This window comes from Pristiophorus japonicus, chromosome 8, assembly GCF_044704955.1.
Source record: "Pristiophorus japonicus isolate sPriJap1 chromosome 8, sPriJap1.hap1, whole genome shotgun sequence".
NCBI classification, from domain to species: Eukaryota; Metazoa; Chordata; class Chondrichthyes; family Pristiophoridae; genus Pristiophorus; species Pristiophorus japonicus.
In genome coordinates, this window is record NC_091984.1 from 216533768 (window position 1) to 216552067 (window position 18300).

At 46.1% G+C, this 18300-nt stretch overlaps 1 protein-coding gene across 2 annotated transcripts; it reads right to left on the reverse strand.

The window, feature by feature from the left end:
- Positions 1-773: 773 nt before the first annotated feature.
- Positions 774-16298, reverse strand: LOC139268306 (uncharacterized). Of its 2 annotated transcripts, XM_070886370.1 has the most exons (7): positions 15922-16298; positions 11729-11839; positions 10341-10496; positions 7985-8121; positions 6166-6316; positions 5742-5877; positions 774-3017 (listed from the first exon to the last, which is right to left on the reverse strand). In XM_070886370.1, exons 1-7 carry the CDS (start codon positions 16273-16275, stop codon positions 2917-2919), a joined length of 1146 nt encoding a protein of 381 aa, XP_070742471.1. In that variant the 5' UTR covers positions 16276-16298; the 3' UTR covers positions 774-2916. The 2 variants fall into 2 exon arrangements, with proteins under 2 accessions (XP_070742471.1, XP_070742472.1); XM_070886371.1 differs by lacking the exon at positions 11729-11839.
- Between the last annotated feature and the right edge of the window lie 2002 nt (positions 16299-18300).

The window sequence follows — 18300 nt, forward strand, 5'->3', positions numbered from 1 at the left end:
CATTTGGTTTTCATATTCCGTATTAAACATCCTGCCCGAGGCTTCAAACATTTTGTTATCAAGGAGCGAGAGGACTGGACTGTATAATTCACGCTGCCAGTACTGAAGACATTTGTTTAATTCTATTCTAAACGTTGGAAAGAGGTTGGTGACAGCTGTGATTAATTGCCAAAAATCATAATTGTGTTGTAATCTAGTATTATCTAGTCTTGTACATATATTTAATTATTTTCCACAGTCGAATCATTGGTCTGCATGAAAATTTCCCTCTATCCGAAGTGAGGTGAGTGAGTGAGGTGAGTGAGTGAGGTGAGTGAGTGTGAGTGAGGTGAGTGAGTGAGTGAGTGAGGTGAGTTGAGTGAGGTGAGTGAGAGAGAAATGTGAGCCTTCCCTTGATCCAATAGCACAACCACAATTGGGATAACTATTAATCGACAGATCCATAGATGCTGCAGCAAAAGAAAGCATAGAGATTCAGATCCCGACATGCTCAGTCCTCTTCCAAAAACTGTTGTTAGCTGGTTGAATGGTGAATGAGAAAATAGAGCTCAATAATCCAAAACCAATACATCCAGCTCCTCGTGACACATTGTTGAATCCAACCAACTCAACGTGTAAAGCCGACTTGAAGTGCAGAATCCTCAATAACAGACAGTGCAGCACAACTTGAGAATTTCAGTTTTTATTTTAAATAAAAATTTATTTTATTTTACAAACTTTTCAAAACAGCAATTTCATATCCATCTTTTGATGTCTATGAAAAATCACTTCATGGATAAAATTTAGCTTGGCTCTGTGTTTGAAATACGTCATCAAAATTCAGCTCAAAAAGGTCATCGCTGTATTTTCATTCACAGCTTAATTCATAGCAAGATACTGTTTAAAAACACCATTCTGTGGCTTAATAGGCAGCCATAAGAACTCCTGCTATTTTACATAAGATTGTTTGCACAGGATGAGATCTAGGCTATTATTGCAACAAAAGGGTTCATTGCTGAGCAACGAGCTGGGTATCAAACTCAAAGTCCAAAAGATCAACGTCCTCTGAGTGAAAGAGGCATTCAGTACAGCTGAACGCTCAGCCCATGGTTTTCCTCGATTTCGGGTTTGAATCTCTCACCTTGTAATTGATACTCTGTCACCAGATCCTCAATCCATAGCTGCATTCCTGTTCTTCATCTACCTTCCCACAATTGAAGTTCTGTCCCCTGGATCCCCCAAGCCATGATCAAAGCCCTGTCCCCTGAATCCACCTTACTGTTGTGTACTTGTTAAGACAAACAAAGGATGATAGAGGTGGGAGATAGAACATTCGTCTGCTTTCTACCTAGTGGGCTTGGCAAACAATCTTAAGTCAGATCCAGTGCAGCTCTCCCTCGACCCAAAAATGTTCAACAAATGCATTTATCCAAAAGACCCAGACAGTTCAATGAAGCTCGACACTTTTAATCCCTGTCCGCCCCCCCCACCCCCTTCAGGAGATCTGCAGCCATCTTTCTTCTCTCATCCTCAGCTCCCTTCCTCCCACTCACTATTACAAGGATCTCCTCCCTTTCCCGTCATCCCTTCCTGCACACATCTGAAGCCCTTTTCCCTTCCCCCATACGGAGACACAACGCTCGCTCTCTTTCCTGCAGAGAACTGACTGCAGCCCCTATTCTTCTTCTCAGAGGTCTGCAGCCACCTTCCTTCCTGCGGAGATTTGCAGCCCTTCACCGCCACACAAAAACACGCAGGTTTTTCTTTCCATCCCGCAAAGAACTGCAGCTCTCCCTTCACCTTCTCCCCATAGACATCTACAGTCCTTCTCCAGCCTCCAGAGAAGATACATATCTCTCTTTCACCCTATAGCGAATAGCATGCCTCCTCCTCTTCAGAGATCTGTAGCCCTGTCTCAATTTAAAAGGGGATCCATTTCTCCCGTGTTGCCCTCCTCCAGTCCATCTTCAAGGCAGCAAGTTTTTACTGCAATTTAGTGTTTATCTGGAGAAAAGGACTTAATTTTCTCTTTCAAAGTACTTAAGATATAAACAGCTAAAGCAAAACATATATAGTTCCTCAACTAAAGGAACAGGGTTAGGCCATTTAGCCCTTTGAGCCTTTTCTGCAATCCTATTACATCATGGTTGATCTGCACCTCAACTCCATTTTCCCAACTTTGCTCCATATTCTTTGATACCCTTACCAAACAAAAAGCTATCGATTGCAGTCTTGAACATTTCAATTGTCCGAGCAGCCACAGCCTTTTGAGGGAGTTCCAGATTTCCAACTACCCTTTGTATGAAAAATGCTTCCCGATTTCACTCCGAAATGGCTTAGCTCTAATTTTAAGATTATGCCCTCTTGTTCTGGATTCCCATACCAGAAATAGTTTCTCTGTATTTACCCTATCAAATCGCTTTAAACACCTCAGTTAGATCACCACGCAACCTTCTATACTCAAAGGAATATAAGCCAAGTTTGCGCAACCTGTCCTCATAATTTAACCCTCCAAGCCCCAGTATCATTCTGGGGAATCTGCGCTGCAAACCCTCCTAAGACAATATGTGCCCAAACTGAATGCAGTAATCGTAACGGGGCCCCGCCAAGGCTCTGTGCCGCTGGACCAGCTTTTAGTGAGGAAGGAAAAGTTTGAACCCATAGTAGTACCTGCTTTATTCGATCCTCTGCATCAACTCAGGCTATGTCCTTGATGCCTGCTTGAAGTCGAGAGATCCCTTCCTCATCCAGCAGCCCAGCTTTATTATAACGCTGAACACTCTGAAAACAATCCGTGATACTTCAGGGCAAATAAAATGAGATGGTCCGACCCAGGACGCAGTGCAGGCTCAGAGCAGCAGGCACCAGCTTGGCCATTGTACAAATCCTAGATTCCCTGAAGCAGGATACGGTCTTGTAGAGTCATTTCTGCCATCGTTACCTGGGGTCTTGAAGCCAGTTTCCTGTTGCAGCAAGCCCGATGGCAGTGGAACTGAAAGGCCGATACTGAACCTCCCACATCTGAAGCGGTACAGCAACTGGGTGAGGGAAAAAAAAACGTATCTATATGTATTCAGTTAACCAAACACTCTATCAATGCTCCCTTGCTTTCTTTATCCTTCAATTGTGCTGGGCCACTATTTCATGGCCTCTCAGTACCATGATCTAATTAAATGGCAGAACAGGCTCAAGGGACAGAATGACCTACTCCTGTTCCTATGTACCTCACCCAAGTGATCATTGTTCAAGTGTGAGCCTAAACAGCAAGTGTTATCAGGTCATTCGGCCCGAGGGAACATCAAAGCCACGCTTTGTCCAGTTCTCACTCCGTATCCGCACCATTGCTTTCCAGCACAGATGGTTGGACAGCAATCACACGCGTGCCCTAGCTGATGTTTTCTTCCATAGTTCAGTAGCCTGGAAACCTACTGCATCGCGTCAACTGCTGCCCCAGCTAAGATCAGTTAACTCAACACAGATCAGAGTTCAAACCTGGGACCTTCCTGGTCTAAAAGGCCCAGTAATGCGCCAAGCAAGGGAACTGCTAAAAGTCAACATTTAGAAGTCCAATAACTCAGTTACAATGGGCCCAAGTTTCCACATGATTTGCTCCTGATTTTTAGGAGCAACTGGTGGAGAACGGAGTATCTTAGAAATCGCAATTGTCCACATTTAAGTTTTCTGCAGTTCTAGTCATTTCGAACAGTTTCACTTTTGAACAGAATTTTTTTTTCCAAAAGGGGGCGTGTCCGGCCACTGACACCTGATTTGAAAGATTCCAGAGTGAAAATGTACTCCAAACTAACTTAGAATGGAGCAAGTGAAGATTTTTGTAGGCCTGAAAAAACCTTGTCTACACATTAAAAAATCAAGCGCAGGTTACAAATTAGGCGTCCAGAACGAGGTGGAGGGGGGGGGGGGGAAGTCATTACATTCTACAATAAATCCTTAGTTATACTTAAACAAATATTATACAAATAATTCCAACCTGAATAAAAATTTATAAGCAAAGAAAAGATTAAATAAACCATGTTCCTACCTGTGTGAAAGTGCTTCAGGCAGGGAGAATGCTGCAGGAAGCCTCAGAAGTTGAGGCAGCCGTTCCCGACGGCAGGGGGGGGGGGGGGGAACGCAGTGAGGACCCGACCGACCGACGGCAGCAGCCGTTCCCGACGGCGGGGGGGGGGGGGAAGGCTGCAGGAAGCCTCAGAAGTTGAGGCAGCCATTCCCGACGGCAGGGTGGGGGGAGGCCCCCCTGCCGTCGGTCGGGCCCGTCGGGAAAACTGGCTGCCTCAACTTCTGAGGCTTCCTGCAGCCTTCTCACTGCTGCAAGAAGCCTCAGTGCTGATCATGGAAGGGCAATGTGCTTTTATTAAAAAATAATAAAAAAATGAACAGCTGCAAACTACAAAAATGGCCGAGTGCCAATGTTTCCTTCACACTGCGCGTATGCGTGAACGCTCCAACGCGCACGCGCAGGGTTGCCAGCACGAAAAAAACTCATTTAAATGGTACCCGCTCCCTCCTACTTACAAAATCGGCGCGAGTGGTAGGCTCCGCCCCCTGGGCGCCGCGCCAAGCTGACATCGAGCTGCAAAGCGCTCGAGAATAGCGCGTTTTTTTTCAGGCGCCGTTTTCGGCGCGAAAAACGGGCACCCAGCTCGGAGGGGCACCTGTTTTGCCGCCTGTGGAAACTTGGGGCCAATGTTCCCATCAAACCATGTGTATATTTGCAACAGACAGAGATATTGTCTCAGTCACACTACATGGCAATAAATGGTAGGATTCATTTTTAAATTAAATGTAAATTTTAAAAAATAAATAAATAATGGAAGCTGTTCAATGTGAAAGTGGTATAAAAGACCTAAAATTGCAAGAGGATGACTGGGGTGGGGGGGGGGGGTGGGGTAGGGGTTGGGGAGGGGCTGTGTAGTGTTCTATCATCTTCAGGCCATGGGAAAATAAGAAAAAGACTTCAATTTATATAGCACCTTTCACGACCACTGGATGTCTCAAAGCACTTTACAGCCAATTTAGTATTTTTGGAGTGTAGTCACTGTTGTAATGTGAGATACGCAGCAGGCAATTTGCGCACAAGCAAACTCCCACAAACTGCAATGTGACAATGACCAAATAATCTGTTTTTTATTTATGTATATTTGAGGGATAAATATTGGCCAGGACACCGTGAATAACTCCCCTGCTCTTCTTCAAAATAGTGCCATGGAATCTTTTATGTTCGTCTGAGAGGGCAGATGTTTAACGTCTCATCCGAAAGATGGCACTTCTGACATCCTCAGCACCGCACGGAGTGTCAGCCTAGATGTGTGTGTTCAAGTCTCTGGAGTGGGACTTGAACCCACAACCTTCTGACTCAGAGGTGAGGGTGCTACCCACTGGGCCACAGCTGATACTGAAAGAATGAGTTTGAGTCGGAGATGCTGCATTGAGCCATGATGGTGAGGATGTACATACTGAATGGCTACTGGTGATGCCGTCATCAATAAGTTGTTGTTGTATCAAAAGATGACGTACTGGAAGGCCCACACTGTACCTGTGGCTTTAGGTCACCATCTGGCACATACTGAAACTCATCTCACGTTACCAGCAGTCTCAAGGATTTGTGAGTAACATCGCCAATCAGTAAGGTAACATATTTCACTACCAGCATATACCAATACACCTCTATATTAGAAATAGGAACCTGAACTACACATATAATGAACCAAAGTCACACTGTCCCGCAGTGCTACTCTGCTTACCGGTCTCTCCAGGTGAAAGCTGCAAGGTATAATGGGTACATTTGCCTGCACATATGTCCTTGGGTAAGAGCTGAACCTCAAAGACCCCCTGTAGCTGAGCGATCCACATCATCAGGTCCCCATCATGATCTCTCACCTGCGTAAAAAAATGATAAAGCTCTTAGCATTGCTTTATCAGCTCACAGTTAATCCACATGGCTGCACTAGTTGCCAGAATGACTGAGCTCACAGATTGCCTGTATCAAAGAAATAAGTTAGCATGTGATCAGCAAAGATCCAGAAACAGTTGTAGAAGTGGTTGAGCATATGCTCAAACGTACAAAAAGGGTTTGAATGTATCAGGCCCATCAATGCTCTTGAAGCTGCAATAAATCATGGACCAATCATTCACATCCTTGTCCAATTAAAGCAAATATTGTTTTACCTTTACGAATGTGTCCTCTATCCCACTATTCTCTGCTCGCGACGCCATCAGCAACCAGTTGGACTCTGCCAATTCCACTACCGGAGGGAGGAAGTAGGGTCGCTGGTAAAACGCACGGATTACTTTCGCCGCTGCTTTGTTGCAATTCTTCCTGTGTAGAAATAATTGCCTTATTTATGGTAACCATTCAATGGTTAAACATCATGGCTGAACCACGCTCCAACAGCCTGAGCTCCACCCATACGAACCACAAGTCTGCAACACCAAGTGGCGTGAAGTTCACCCTCAATCCCAGCCCATTCACCATACCCATTTATGTCCAGTCAATCTGCCAATTCAAGGCAGCTCATCACTGTTTCTGAGTATAGATGAATACAAAAAACAAAATGGATACGATGCACAATAATGTGACTGCAGTGGACAGCATCCATATGAAACACAATACGAAGAGAGGCGTGACCCCAGAGTGAGAAAAATACTTCAATATTGTTGTAGTTTGTCTGCAAAATTATTAACTTACAAGGATAAGATTGGCATAGGCAGGGTACGTGTTGTGTGGATGAAGATTGGGACCCTTCAGAACATGATGGAATGAGTGACAGCTGGGAGACGACAATGTGGAAATCCAAACTGAGATGGTGGGATTATGTGTGGACAGATATTAATGGAAGAGTCAATGGTAGTGAGTTGTGGAAGGTGGCAGAGAGCGAATGCACGGTGGCATCTCATGATATCCTTGGGGAGTCTTATGATAACTGACAAGACACAGCAGCCAATTAGTAATCAGCTAAATGTTTGTAGGAAATGTTAGGAATGAATCAGATGATGGAGGGTTAAAACACCATTTTCCTTGCTGTTTGGACATTCTTGAAAAGATAATGTTGTACCCACGCTTTAAATAATAGTGCTACCGATGATGAGCAAATGGCTAAACCGTATGTATCCGAAACTGATCAAAAATACTTTGTGTATGCGTTTACAACAACAAATTATCATGTCAATTTATTAATCACAGAGGGATGTTTTTACATAGGATACACACCACAGAAACAGGCCATTCGGCCCAACCAGTTCTTGCTGGCATTTATGCTTCACTAAAGCCTCCTCTCATCTTTCCTCATCTAACTCAACATACCCTGTTTCAGCATGTTGGAGCAATAAGAACATAAGAAATAAGAGCAGGAGTATGCCATTTGGCCCCTCGAGCCTGCTCCGTCATTTAATAAGATCATGGCTGATCTGATCATGGCTGATCTGATCATGGGCTCAGCTCCATTGCTTCTCCCCGCTCCCAAGAGAATTGTCAACATTAATGGAGTATGGAGTCACAACAGAAAAGTTAAGAGCTATCAGAGTCAAAAAATTTGGAGCGAAAACTGTCATGTTTTTAATAGATGGCTTAAAAAGAAAAGTACTCCAATCCTGATGAAGAAATGATGGACAGGACAGACTGCTGAAGTCTTATTCGAAGTTCACATATAATAGAGGCAAGACGCATTAAATCGCCCATTTCTCCCTTTGGGGACAAGCCAGGTTATCAAAGTCAGAAGAAACCAGCAAAAAATGACTGATTTGCTTCTAAATGTTGCTGGTTTATTAATAGGTCATCTACCTGTTTGGTTGTGATTTGTCATTATATACATACACTTTGAGTGACACCGTCAAATGTTACACTTTGAGGCGTAACTAATGTGTTAGACACAAAACTTTTAATGGACCAATATTTCTGTGTGGCATTGAGTTTTGATGAAATCACAGCTGAGATTTAGGAGAATCTAACACTGCATTTACCAGTTATCACACAAGCCCCATGTCTTACCACTGAATCGCCCACTGGGCAAGCCTCTGTCGATGGACCTTTTCTAAGAAGGCACCAGGGTTGTTCTCCAGCGAGTGATGAGAGTCCCAATAACTGCACACCACTGTGTTCTGCAGCACTAGATGACTACTGTATAACTGCAAAAGAGACAGCAACTCAGGATCAGCAATGTGCCCAAGTCTTTGTTACTTGTCTGCTTCCCCCACCCCTCCCCAATTTCTTTGTTACCCATTTCAACAGCTCCCCTCTCATGCCCTCAACAGCATGCCCCATCTCTTCTCCTCCTCCCAGCTCCCCAACCCACCCCACCATGTACGCTTGCCCAACCCTATCCAGTCTCCTCCCCGGAGAGCAATGCACATCAGTTTCAGGTTGTCAACTGTACTGATAGGACTGCCCATGCTGGACCAGTAGGAGTCACGATCACTGCAAGGTGAGATTTGCATTTGTTGCTCTTTCACCTCATCCCACCTACCAAGGTGGGACACCCCACGTCCTGGTGAAAAAATAACATGAGCACTGAGATCAAGAATTCAAATATCAAACAAATCTCAAACCCATAACCAGAGAGATCATAAGGGATGGCTTTAGTCCCTAAAAATCTGCCAGAGGTAACAATTGAAGGTATTAAGCTCCACATCAACCACAATGTTCACAAGTTTGGATATTAAGTTTGGAATTTCCCCCCCCACCAAAAAAAGGGTGGGTTTGGAGCGTGGGGGCCGTTCAAGTGTTAAAAATGGGATTCTGCCCTGATCCCGCCTCCATCCCGCCCACTTACGGTTTTGCTGGAGGCAGGGCGGGGGCAAGGGGGGTTGACCAACCCGATCCCAGCGTGCGTTACATCAATTCAAATATTATAATGAGGCGGGAAGCCTCTTTTTTCCCCTCCATTTTGTGTTCAACTGCTTGTGGATGGGAGTTTCACACAATTCGTGAAACCTGACAGTTAAACAGGTACCTCCTGGACCCAGGGTCCATACCTAACCCATCCCCCACGATCGGAACCCCCCCCCCCTCCAATCAGCGAGATCTGCAATCACCCTGCCAGGCCTACCCGCCGCAGGCCTAGCCTCCCCCAATACCCCCCACCCACCCCCAATGATGTTGATGAGGCCGACCACGATCCTCTGGTGACGGGTTATGATCCCCGCGCCTTCCCCAGCCGGTTCCCGGCCAACCCCCCCAATCCCTGGCCCACTCTCCCCCACGAGTCCTGGTCAACCCACACATCCCACCTGCTGATGCTCTCCCCAGCTCCCAATCCTCTCCCCCACACACCCCCCACCCAATCCCGGTCGATCCTCTCCCCACCCAGCACCCCCTTCCCGGCTGATTGCCAACCCCCATCCCACAAACCCTTCTCCAGACCATCCCCTCGCTTCTGAGGCCTACCCTTCCGCAGCCAGTCAGCTTCTCAATCAGGCTGGCTGCGGGCGGGAATCCGAAGCCACGCATTCAAATCGGGCCTTGCCATTAAAATCGGCGAGGCCTGCAGGAAACCCAGCCTCTTGTGTTTCCTGCTCACCTCAAGAGGCCCCCCCCACCCCTCCCTCCCTCCCCACCTTCCTTGAGAAAATTCCGGCCCAACTGTTTTTGATTCCCCTCAACTCAGGAAGGGCACTGTAACTCTTGAGCGAGTGTGGAGAAGGATTTCCAGTGATGACCTCTGGTAAAACCAGGGGGCAATATTACAAACTGAGGAAGCAGAGGGTGAGGTTGTATATCTGGAAGTTTGACTTTTTCCAGAGGATGACTGTGTCTCTGGAACAGGAGTCCAGAGATGGTGGTGTCGACTGAATATTTGCAGTTCATCAGGACGGCATTAGATGGATATTTGGAGCAAGGGCATGAAATCAGCTGAAGGATAGGGGAAAGCGCGTATGGGCCTGATGGCCTTTTCTTACCTGGATACAAGCGTAAAAAAACCCTTGCATCTACTATCTACTTCACAAATGAGCGCATTAACCCATCCACACATGCAGGATTAAAGTCCTTGTTTGTTAGCTGTGGATGCAGCAGTTAAGACCCAAACTTGATGTCTGGGAGCTCTGGCAGTAAAGCAGTAGGACTCCTACCTAAAGGTTTCTGGGACAAAGCACAAGACCTCATTATATGGTACTCATTGTCAAATACAACAATGGAACATCTTGCAGGAAGCAATTGCCCCATCTGAAGACTCGAGTTTAAACCTTAGTCAAGCACTAACCCAGTAGTTACAACTGCAGCTGACCATGATGCAGTATCACTGGTGATTGTGGGGTAGCCCCTGTGCCCACAGCACATTGTGTAATGGTCCACTCTATTTACTCCTGAAGCACAAAAGAAGTTTAAAAAAAAATCCTTATTCACTGACCTGGGTTAGGAATGGCACAGTAAATTCTCTCTGTGCAACCCACTCTTCTGCCCCATCTGTTATTATGAGGGGCAGATTCTGACGCAGGTAATTCTGGAGAACAACTTTTGGATCTGCTCTGTGCAGAGATTCCACTGTTGGGTATCTGCGGCATACCTAAACAAATAGATGCACAAACACATAAGGCTTCAAAATAAGAACTGTAGCAATTAAAAGCAGGAGGACAAGCAATCCCCCACGATCAGCCCAGATGCTTGCTGTTTAAAACAAACAACCTTCTTCGACAATGTTTTGTTTTTCAAATTCTCTCCAAAAGCTCCAACTCACACTACAGCATGGCTCACAGATGATAGGCATCCTCTAAGTAGTCACTATCTCTGCATGAGCCTAGACAGCGAGTTGTAGGCAGGTTACTCAATTGTGGTGTCCAGTACTGCCCTGACCAAATGCAGAATCTTCACCCGCTGAAACATCAGGAAAGCTCCTATTCTCCAAACATTATTATAACTTAGAAATAATTTACCACAAATCAAATACCTGTAATTCAAATTATCATTTGTATTTTGCGGCACTGGTGATTTAATCACGGATAGGAAACATAAGCTTAGGTCAAAAGTACTTTTTGTGTTTCAGTGTCTGCTGTGGCTCAGTCGGTGGCACACTCGTTTCTGAGTCAGAAGGTTGTGAGTTCAAGTCCGACTCCAGGAACTTGAGCACATAAATCTAGGCTGCCACTCCAGTGCAGTGCTGAGGGCGTGCTGCACTGTCGGAGGTGCCGTCTTTTGGATGAGATGTTAAACTAAGTCCGCTCTCTTGGGTGGAAGTAAAAGATCCCATGGCACTATTTCAAAGAAAAGCAGTGGAGTCCCAGTGTCCTGGCCAATATTTATCTCTCAATCAACATAACAAAAATAGATTATCTGGCCATTATCACATTGTTGTTTCTGGGAATTTGCTGTGCGCAAGTTGGCTGCCGCGTTTCCCACAATACAACAGTGACTACATTCCAAAAAGTACTTCATTGGCTGTAAAGCGCTTTGTGATGTCCGGGGGTCGTGAAAGGCACTATATAAATCTAAGTCTTTCTTTTTCCTATTTTCTACTTGCACAATGTGTCTCTGCAGCAACGTTGTACATCTCCATTAGGACAGTCGAGTTGGCAGACATGGTTTGAGAGATGACGAAAGACACAAACATTAATCAATCCCATCCCTTGATAGCTTGGCCACAGTGGAGAAACTGGGCCTCAAGGGGGAACCTGAATGAATGCCAATGTAATTTGAGGCATGAATAAGATTTGAATTCTCTCAGTGGAGGTCCCACTCCAGCTTTATCAGGATCGCAAGGTATAATTTTAGAAACTCCTGTCGCAGTGCTTCTGAACTCACATTGATGCAGTCTGTGAGCTGCAAGGACTCGAGGCCTTTCTCAAAGTAATAGGGATTCCCGATCAGGCAGTCAGTGTTGGAGTACAATGTCCAGTCCCAGTAAGGCAGCAACTGAAGACAGGAAGAAATGTGTTTTAATTAGAAATTCCCCATCATTAAAACTTGCTCCCTCCCCAACTGTTTTTCATCTCATATTAGGTGCATGGGGTCCCCAGAGCAATAGGGACCTAGGTCAGGAATGGAAAGCAAAATACTAGCACTATCACTGTCCATGACCTGGATCCCTGATACCATCATTTGCTTGGACCAGGAGCCCAATACCACCACCAGCATAGGGCTGGGGTCAAGATCCTCCAGGCCTGAAGCCAGGATCACTGATACCACCAACACTGGCCGAGGCCTGAAGTTGGGAGCTCTGATGCCAGCACCAGCCTCGGCTTGGAACCAGGATTTGTTATGACTAAATCTGCAGCTGAAATCACCGATACAGCATAAACGGGGTCTAGATCCCCAATACAGGGTACCAGCAGCAATATAAGCCTGGAGCCAGGATGTCTGAACAGACCTCTAGCCTAATCCAGTGGCTGGCATGTCTAACATCAACATGGATGTGAATCTGGTGCCAGAATCCCTGACACCAGCATCCAGCGACATGGGACCAGAATTCCCAATGTAAGCATTAGTCTACTGTTGGCCAGAATCTGATATCAGCACCTGTCTAGACCGTGGCTGAAATCCCTGTTGCCAGCACCACCCTCAGCCAAGAACCCCAATAGCAGAACTGGTGTGTACTTTATAACCGAGCTGCCTGTATAGTTTTTGCCCCTTTCTTTAAAGCCTGGCCAATATTCTCTGCATTGCTTTAAATAAGAGAAATTTTAAAATTATTTTTTAAATAAAACTGCAGACACACAGTCCCAAAATATTAAGTGACAATTGGCTCGTCTCAAACCATGGGCATGTTGAGGAATAAAAACAGAAATTGCTGAAAACACTCAGCAGGTCAGGCAGCGCCTGTTTTTGTTTCTAACTTCTAGCATCCGCAGGATTTTGTGAGTGTTGATATGTCGAGGTCTGTGATCTTCTGTTATATCCAGTTTAGCTAGTCTGGGTAAGTTGCTAAATGACCCAATGACTTGGCTGATTATGGATATAATTGCTGGGTACAGACAGAATATATCCTGAATCCAGCGAATAGAGCAAATTGTACAAATTAATCATGCACATTGCGTAGACCGAACCTACAACTTTCTTGATCTATTTGACTGACAGCTCACCAGCTGACACACATCCCCTGAGCTAAGCAAAGAAAGCTGCAACAGTTGTCAGATCTACCTGCGTATCCCAGATCATCAAAAGTGGTTGCAAATTCTGGAAATCTCAAAAGGTTTTTGACAAAGTACCACATAATTACAAAATTGAAGCCCATGGATTTAAAGAAACTTTGGCTGTGTGGATACAACATTGGGCAAGGGACAGAAAGTCGAGAGTAGTGGTGAACGGTTGCCATTCAGACTGGAGGGAAGTATCGAGTGGTTTTCCCCAGGGGTCAGGATCAGGAGCACTGCACTTTTTGAGATATATTAATGACCTGGACTTGGGTATACAGGCCATAATTTCTAAGTTTGCAGATGGCACAAAACTCAGAAATGTCGTAAAAATGAGGAGAATAGTAACACACATCAGGAGGACATAGACAGACAGGTGAAATAGGTGAAATGGACAGACTCGTGGTAGATGAAATTTAACGCAGAGAAGTGTGAAGCTGATGCATTTTGGTAGGAAGAATGAGGTGAGACAATATAAATATGATATAATTTTAAAGGATGTGCAGGTGCAGAGTGACCTGGGGGTGTTCTGTACAGAAATCTTTGAAGGAGGCAGGACAAGTTGAGAAGGCTGTTACAAAGGCAGATATGGTCCTTGACTTTCTGAAAGGCATAGACGTTATGGTAAACCTTTATTAAAAAACTGGTTAAGCCTCAGTAGGAGTATTGTGGCCAATTCTGGGCACCACACTTTAGGAAGGGTGTGAAGGCCTTAAGAGAGGGTGCAGAAGAGATTTACTAGAATGGTACCAGGGATGAGGGACACCGGTTTTGTGGAGAGATTGGAGAAGCTGGGGTTACTCTCCCCAGAGCAGAGAAACATAGAAAATAGGTGCAGGAGTAGGCCATTCGTATCATTCGAGCCTGCACCACCATTCGATAAGATCATGGCTGATCATTCCCTCTGTACCCCTTTCCTGCTTTCTCTCCATACCCCTTGATCCCTTTAGCCGCAAGGGCCATTATCTAAATCCCTTTTGAATATATCCAATGAACTGGCATCAACAACTCTCTGCGGCAGGGAATTCCACAGGTTGACAACTCTCTGAGTGAAGAAGTTTCTCCTCATCTCAGTCCTAAATGACCTACCCCTTATCCGAAGACTGTGTCCCCTGGTTCTGGACTTCCCCAACATCGGGAACATTCTTCCCGATTAAGAGGAGATTTGATAGGTGTGTCCAAAATCATGAAGGGTTTTGATAGAGTAAATGTGAAACTGTTTCCAGTAGCAGAGGACACACAGTTAAGGTGCTTGGCAAAATAAGCAGAGGCGACATGAGGAAACATTTTTTTATAATGATCTGGAATGCATGGCCTGAAAGGGTGATGGAAGCAGATTCAATAGTAACTTTCAAAAGTGAACTGGATAAATACTTGAAGGGAAAAAAATTGCAGGGCTATGGGGCACAGGCACGATGGGCCGAATGGCCTCCTTCTGTGCTGTATCATTCTACTGCTGCAAATCCCCTGGGAGGACAGACGCACCAACGTTATCGTCCTCGACCAGGCCAACACCCCAGCATTGAAGCACTGACCACACTTGACCAGCTCCGCTGGGCAGGCCACATTGTTCGCATGCCAGACATGAGACTCCCAACGCAAGCGCTCTACTACCCGGTACTCCTTCACGGCAAATGAGCCAAAGGTGGGCAGAGGAAACATTTCAAGGACACCCTCAAAGCCTCCTTGATAAAGTGCATCATCCCCACTGACATCTGGGAGTGCCTGGCCCAAGACCGCCCTAAGTGGAGGAAGTGCTTTCAGGAGGGTGCTGAGCACCTCGAGTCTCATTGTCGAGAGCATGCAGAAACCAAGCGCAGGCAGTGGAAAGAGCGTGCGGCAAACTAGTCCCACCCACCCTTTCCCTCGACGACTGTCTGTCCCACCTGTGACAGGGACTATGGTTCTCGTATTGCACTGTTCAGTCACCTAAGAACTCATTTTTAGAGTGGAAGCAAGTCTTCCTCGATTCCGAGGGACTGCCTATGATGATGATCATCATCCTATAATTCTAAAAACAGAAAATTCCATTTTGGAAAATTATCTTTATAAATCCAAAGACCTCCCTTCGCTTTAAACTGGGCCCCAAACTAAATAGGAGTCCTGGCCATGTGAATTCCAAGCCCAAATTCCAGACACCTCAGAAAGACAAAAATAAACAAGTTTGCCTCCATTTCTGAAATTCCAAAAGTTCTTGAGGAGATCCCACCCAGCACCAAGGGGAAAGAATTGCACAGTAGGTGCATTCGAATGTGGGGTAGTCAACTCTCCTCAGGTGCACAGTGTAATTAGCAGGATTGGCGGGGGATAGACTGGTGAGTTAGGCGTATCATATGATGCCAGCTCTGGACCCCTAGTCTATTGAACATCCTTGATTATAATCACTCCACCATTGGCAGCTGTGCCTTGAGCCCTGGAATTCCCTCCCTAACCCCCTCTCCTTTTATAGGGGGCACTGGAAAAAGGAAAAAATTTGATTTTAGTGCCCCAAAAAAAAAACCAAAAAAAAGAAGAAAAAAAAAGGGGCCTTATAAATGTCTGGTGTGTCATCCAGGTCGGGTGGCACGGATAAATGTTTTATGTTTTGCAGGTAGACTCTAAAAGAGTTTTTTTCCCTCCCTAAACCTCTCCAATTCTCTTTCTTCCTTTAAGACACTCCTTAAAACCTACCTGGTTGACTGCCCCAATGGGGCATAATATCTGATGTGGCTCTTTCTGTTTTGCCTGTAAAAGGGCCTAGGAGAGGTTTCTCTACGTTACAGGCGCTATATAAATGCAAGTTGTTCAGGCATGAGCTCTCTGCAATAATTAAGTATTTTCAATGTAACCCTTTTTTAAAAAGGGGTGGCGGCGGTGGATACTGACCTGAATGAGCAGAGCCCGGCCACAGAAGCTCAGGAAGCCGGAGCCAGGGCGGCTGCAGAGTACCAGCAGGAGGAGGAGGAGGAGGAGGAGGCAGCCGAGCAGGAGCAGGACGCCGGCGGCCAGCACGACGGTGCCGCGGCCGGTGCGAGCCCGGGAGAAGGAGGAGGCGGCGGCCGGAGGAGCAGCCAGCCCGCACCGGAACAAAGGCTCCAGCACCCGGCGCCACTCGATATCGGAGCCGGGCAGCGGCCGCCGCCGGCACAGCCGCTCGAACTCGCCGTCAAAGTAGGCGAGCCGCCGGGAGAAGGGCAGCGAGCGCGGCCCCGAGCCGCTCCTTCCCCGCCGGCCCACCATCGCTGCTTCCCCTCTCCCGCGATCTGCCCCAGCTCCCCAGGCATCGCCTCAAAGTGGTGGAGCCGCCCCCACAACATGCAGAGGCAACAAAGAGCACTCAATACCTGTTTTACTGCTGCAATTCCATTCTTACAAGTGGCAATAATTATATTATTTATATTATACAGCGCCTTTTAAATAAAAAAAAGTAAAGACTTGTATTTATATAGCGCCTTTCACTCAAAGCGCTTTACAGCCAATTAAGTACTTTTGAAGTGCATTCACTGTTTTAATACTCTGTCTCTCCTCCTTTAAGACGCTCCTTAAAACCTACCTCTTTGACCAAGCTTTTGGTCACCTGCGCTAATTTCAACTTTTATGCCGCTCGGTATCAAATTTGTATCGCATAATACTCCTTGGGTCGTTTCACTACGTTAATCATCATCATAGGCAGTCCCTTGGAATCGAAGAAGACTTGCTTCCACTCCTGAAGTGTGTTCTTTGGTGGCTAAACAGTCCAATACAAGAGCCACAGACTCTGTCACAGGTGGGACAGATGGTCGTTGAGGGAAGGGGTGGGTGGGACTGGTTTGCCGCACACTCTTTCCGCTGTCTGCGCCCGATTTCTGCACACTCTCGGCGTTGAGATTCGAGGTGCTCAGCGCCCTCTCGGATGCACTTCCTCCACTTAAGGTGGTCTTGGGCCAGGAACTCCCAGGTGTCAGTGGGGATGTTGCACTTTACGTTAAAGGTGCTATATAAATGCACGTTGTTATGTGGGGAAACGCGGCAGCCAATTTGCGCACAGCAAGCTCCCACAAACAGCAAAGTGATAATGACCAGCTTATCTTTTTTTTGTTATGTATGCTTGAGAAATAAATATTGGCCAGGACACCAGCATTAACATCCCTGCTCTTCTTTGAAATAGTGCCACAGGATCTTTGACATTCACCCGAGAGAGCAGACGGGGCCTCCGACAATGCAGCACTCCCTCAGCACTGCGCTGGAGGAGTATAAAAACGTCCCTAGGTGCTCCACATGAGCATTATCAAACAAGATTTGACACCTAGCCACATATTCGGCCAGCTGACCAAAAGCTTGGTCAAAGAGCTAGGTTTTAAATAGGGTGAGCATATTTGATAAACCGAATGCAAGGTGATACAGGGTGGGAGCACAGCCAAGTAACCAGGATGGAAAATGTAGGTTGCGCAGGTCAGTGTAGCGAGGCAAGTTTTTTTTTAGCTTCTTAGATTTTAACAGTTGCACATACACACTAAAAATGCAAAACAATTGTGTATATAATTACTGCGGATGTGACACCACACTGTTGGAAGCGCATTCCGACCAATGTTCCCATTTAGCTGTGAGGCCGCGCAGCAAACCTGCAGCTCCCGAGCAGCAGCTGCATGGCGTTCCGAGGTCAAAAATCACGCATGCGCAGTAATTTCAATGGGCTGCGCACCCAAAAAAATTACAGGGCACATTGATTCAGACACCATTTATAAAGAATACAATAACACTGCTCAGGAATGTAGGTATTTCGTAGCCACTGTATATATGGCTTATTCAGAAAATCTCTGTCTTCACATCACTGCTCAAGTCATTTGTTTTTCACAGATTTATTAATGATTGCTGTGCTATCTCCGTGTTGCAAGAAAACCGGAATGATGACCTTGTTATTTCTTTTGAAACTTGTTGTGAAAGCAGCAATTATGCTTTTTTTACGTCATTTTCACTTTACAGTGATTCTTGAATCCTGTGTGTGTTCTACTCCAGTCAATGTCGTCGCTATGGCAACTGCAATAATACAATATGTTATAGACACTCTGTGTGTGCCCAGGAACATGTGGTGTCTCCAGGGAGGAGGGGGAGTTGTTGCTGATTTTTGTTATTTTGATGCAAACTGAAGCTGCAAAGAGCATCACAAGAACTTCCCACCTGAATAGTGCAGCCGTTGTTCCCAGCATCTGCCGGCTGCAATCACCGGCTCCTCCCCCTCCTCACAGCCCGACACTCACCCACACCATCCGAGGCCATGGAGCGAAC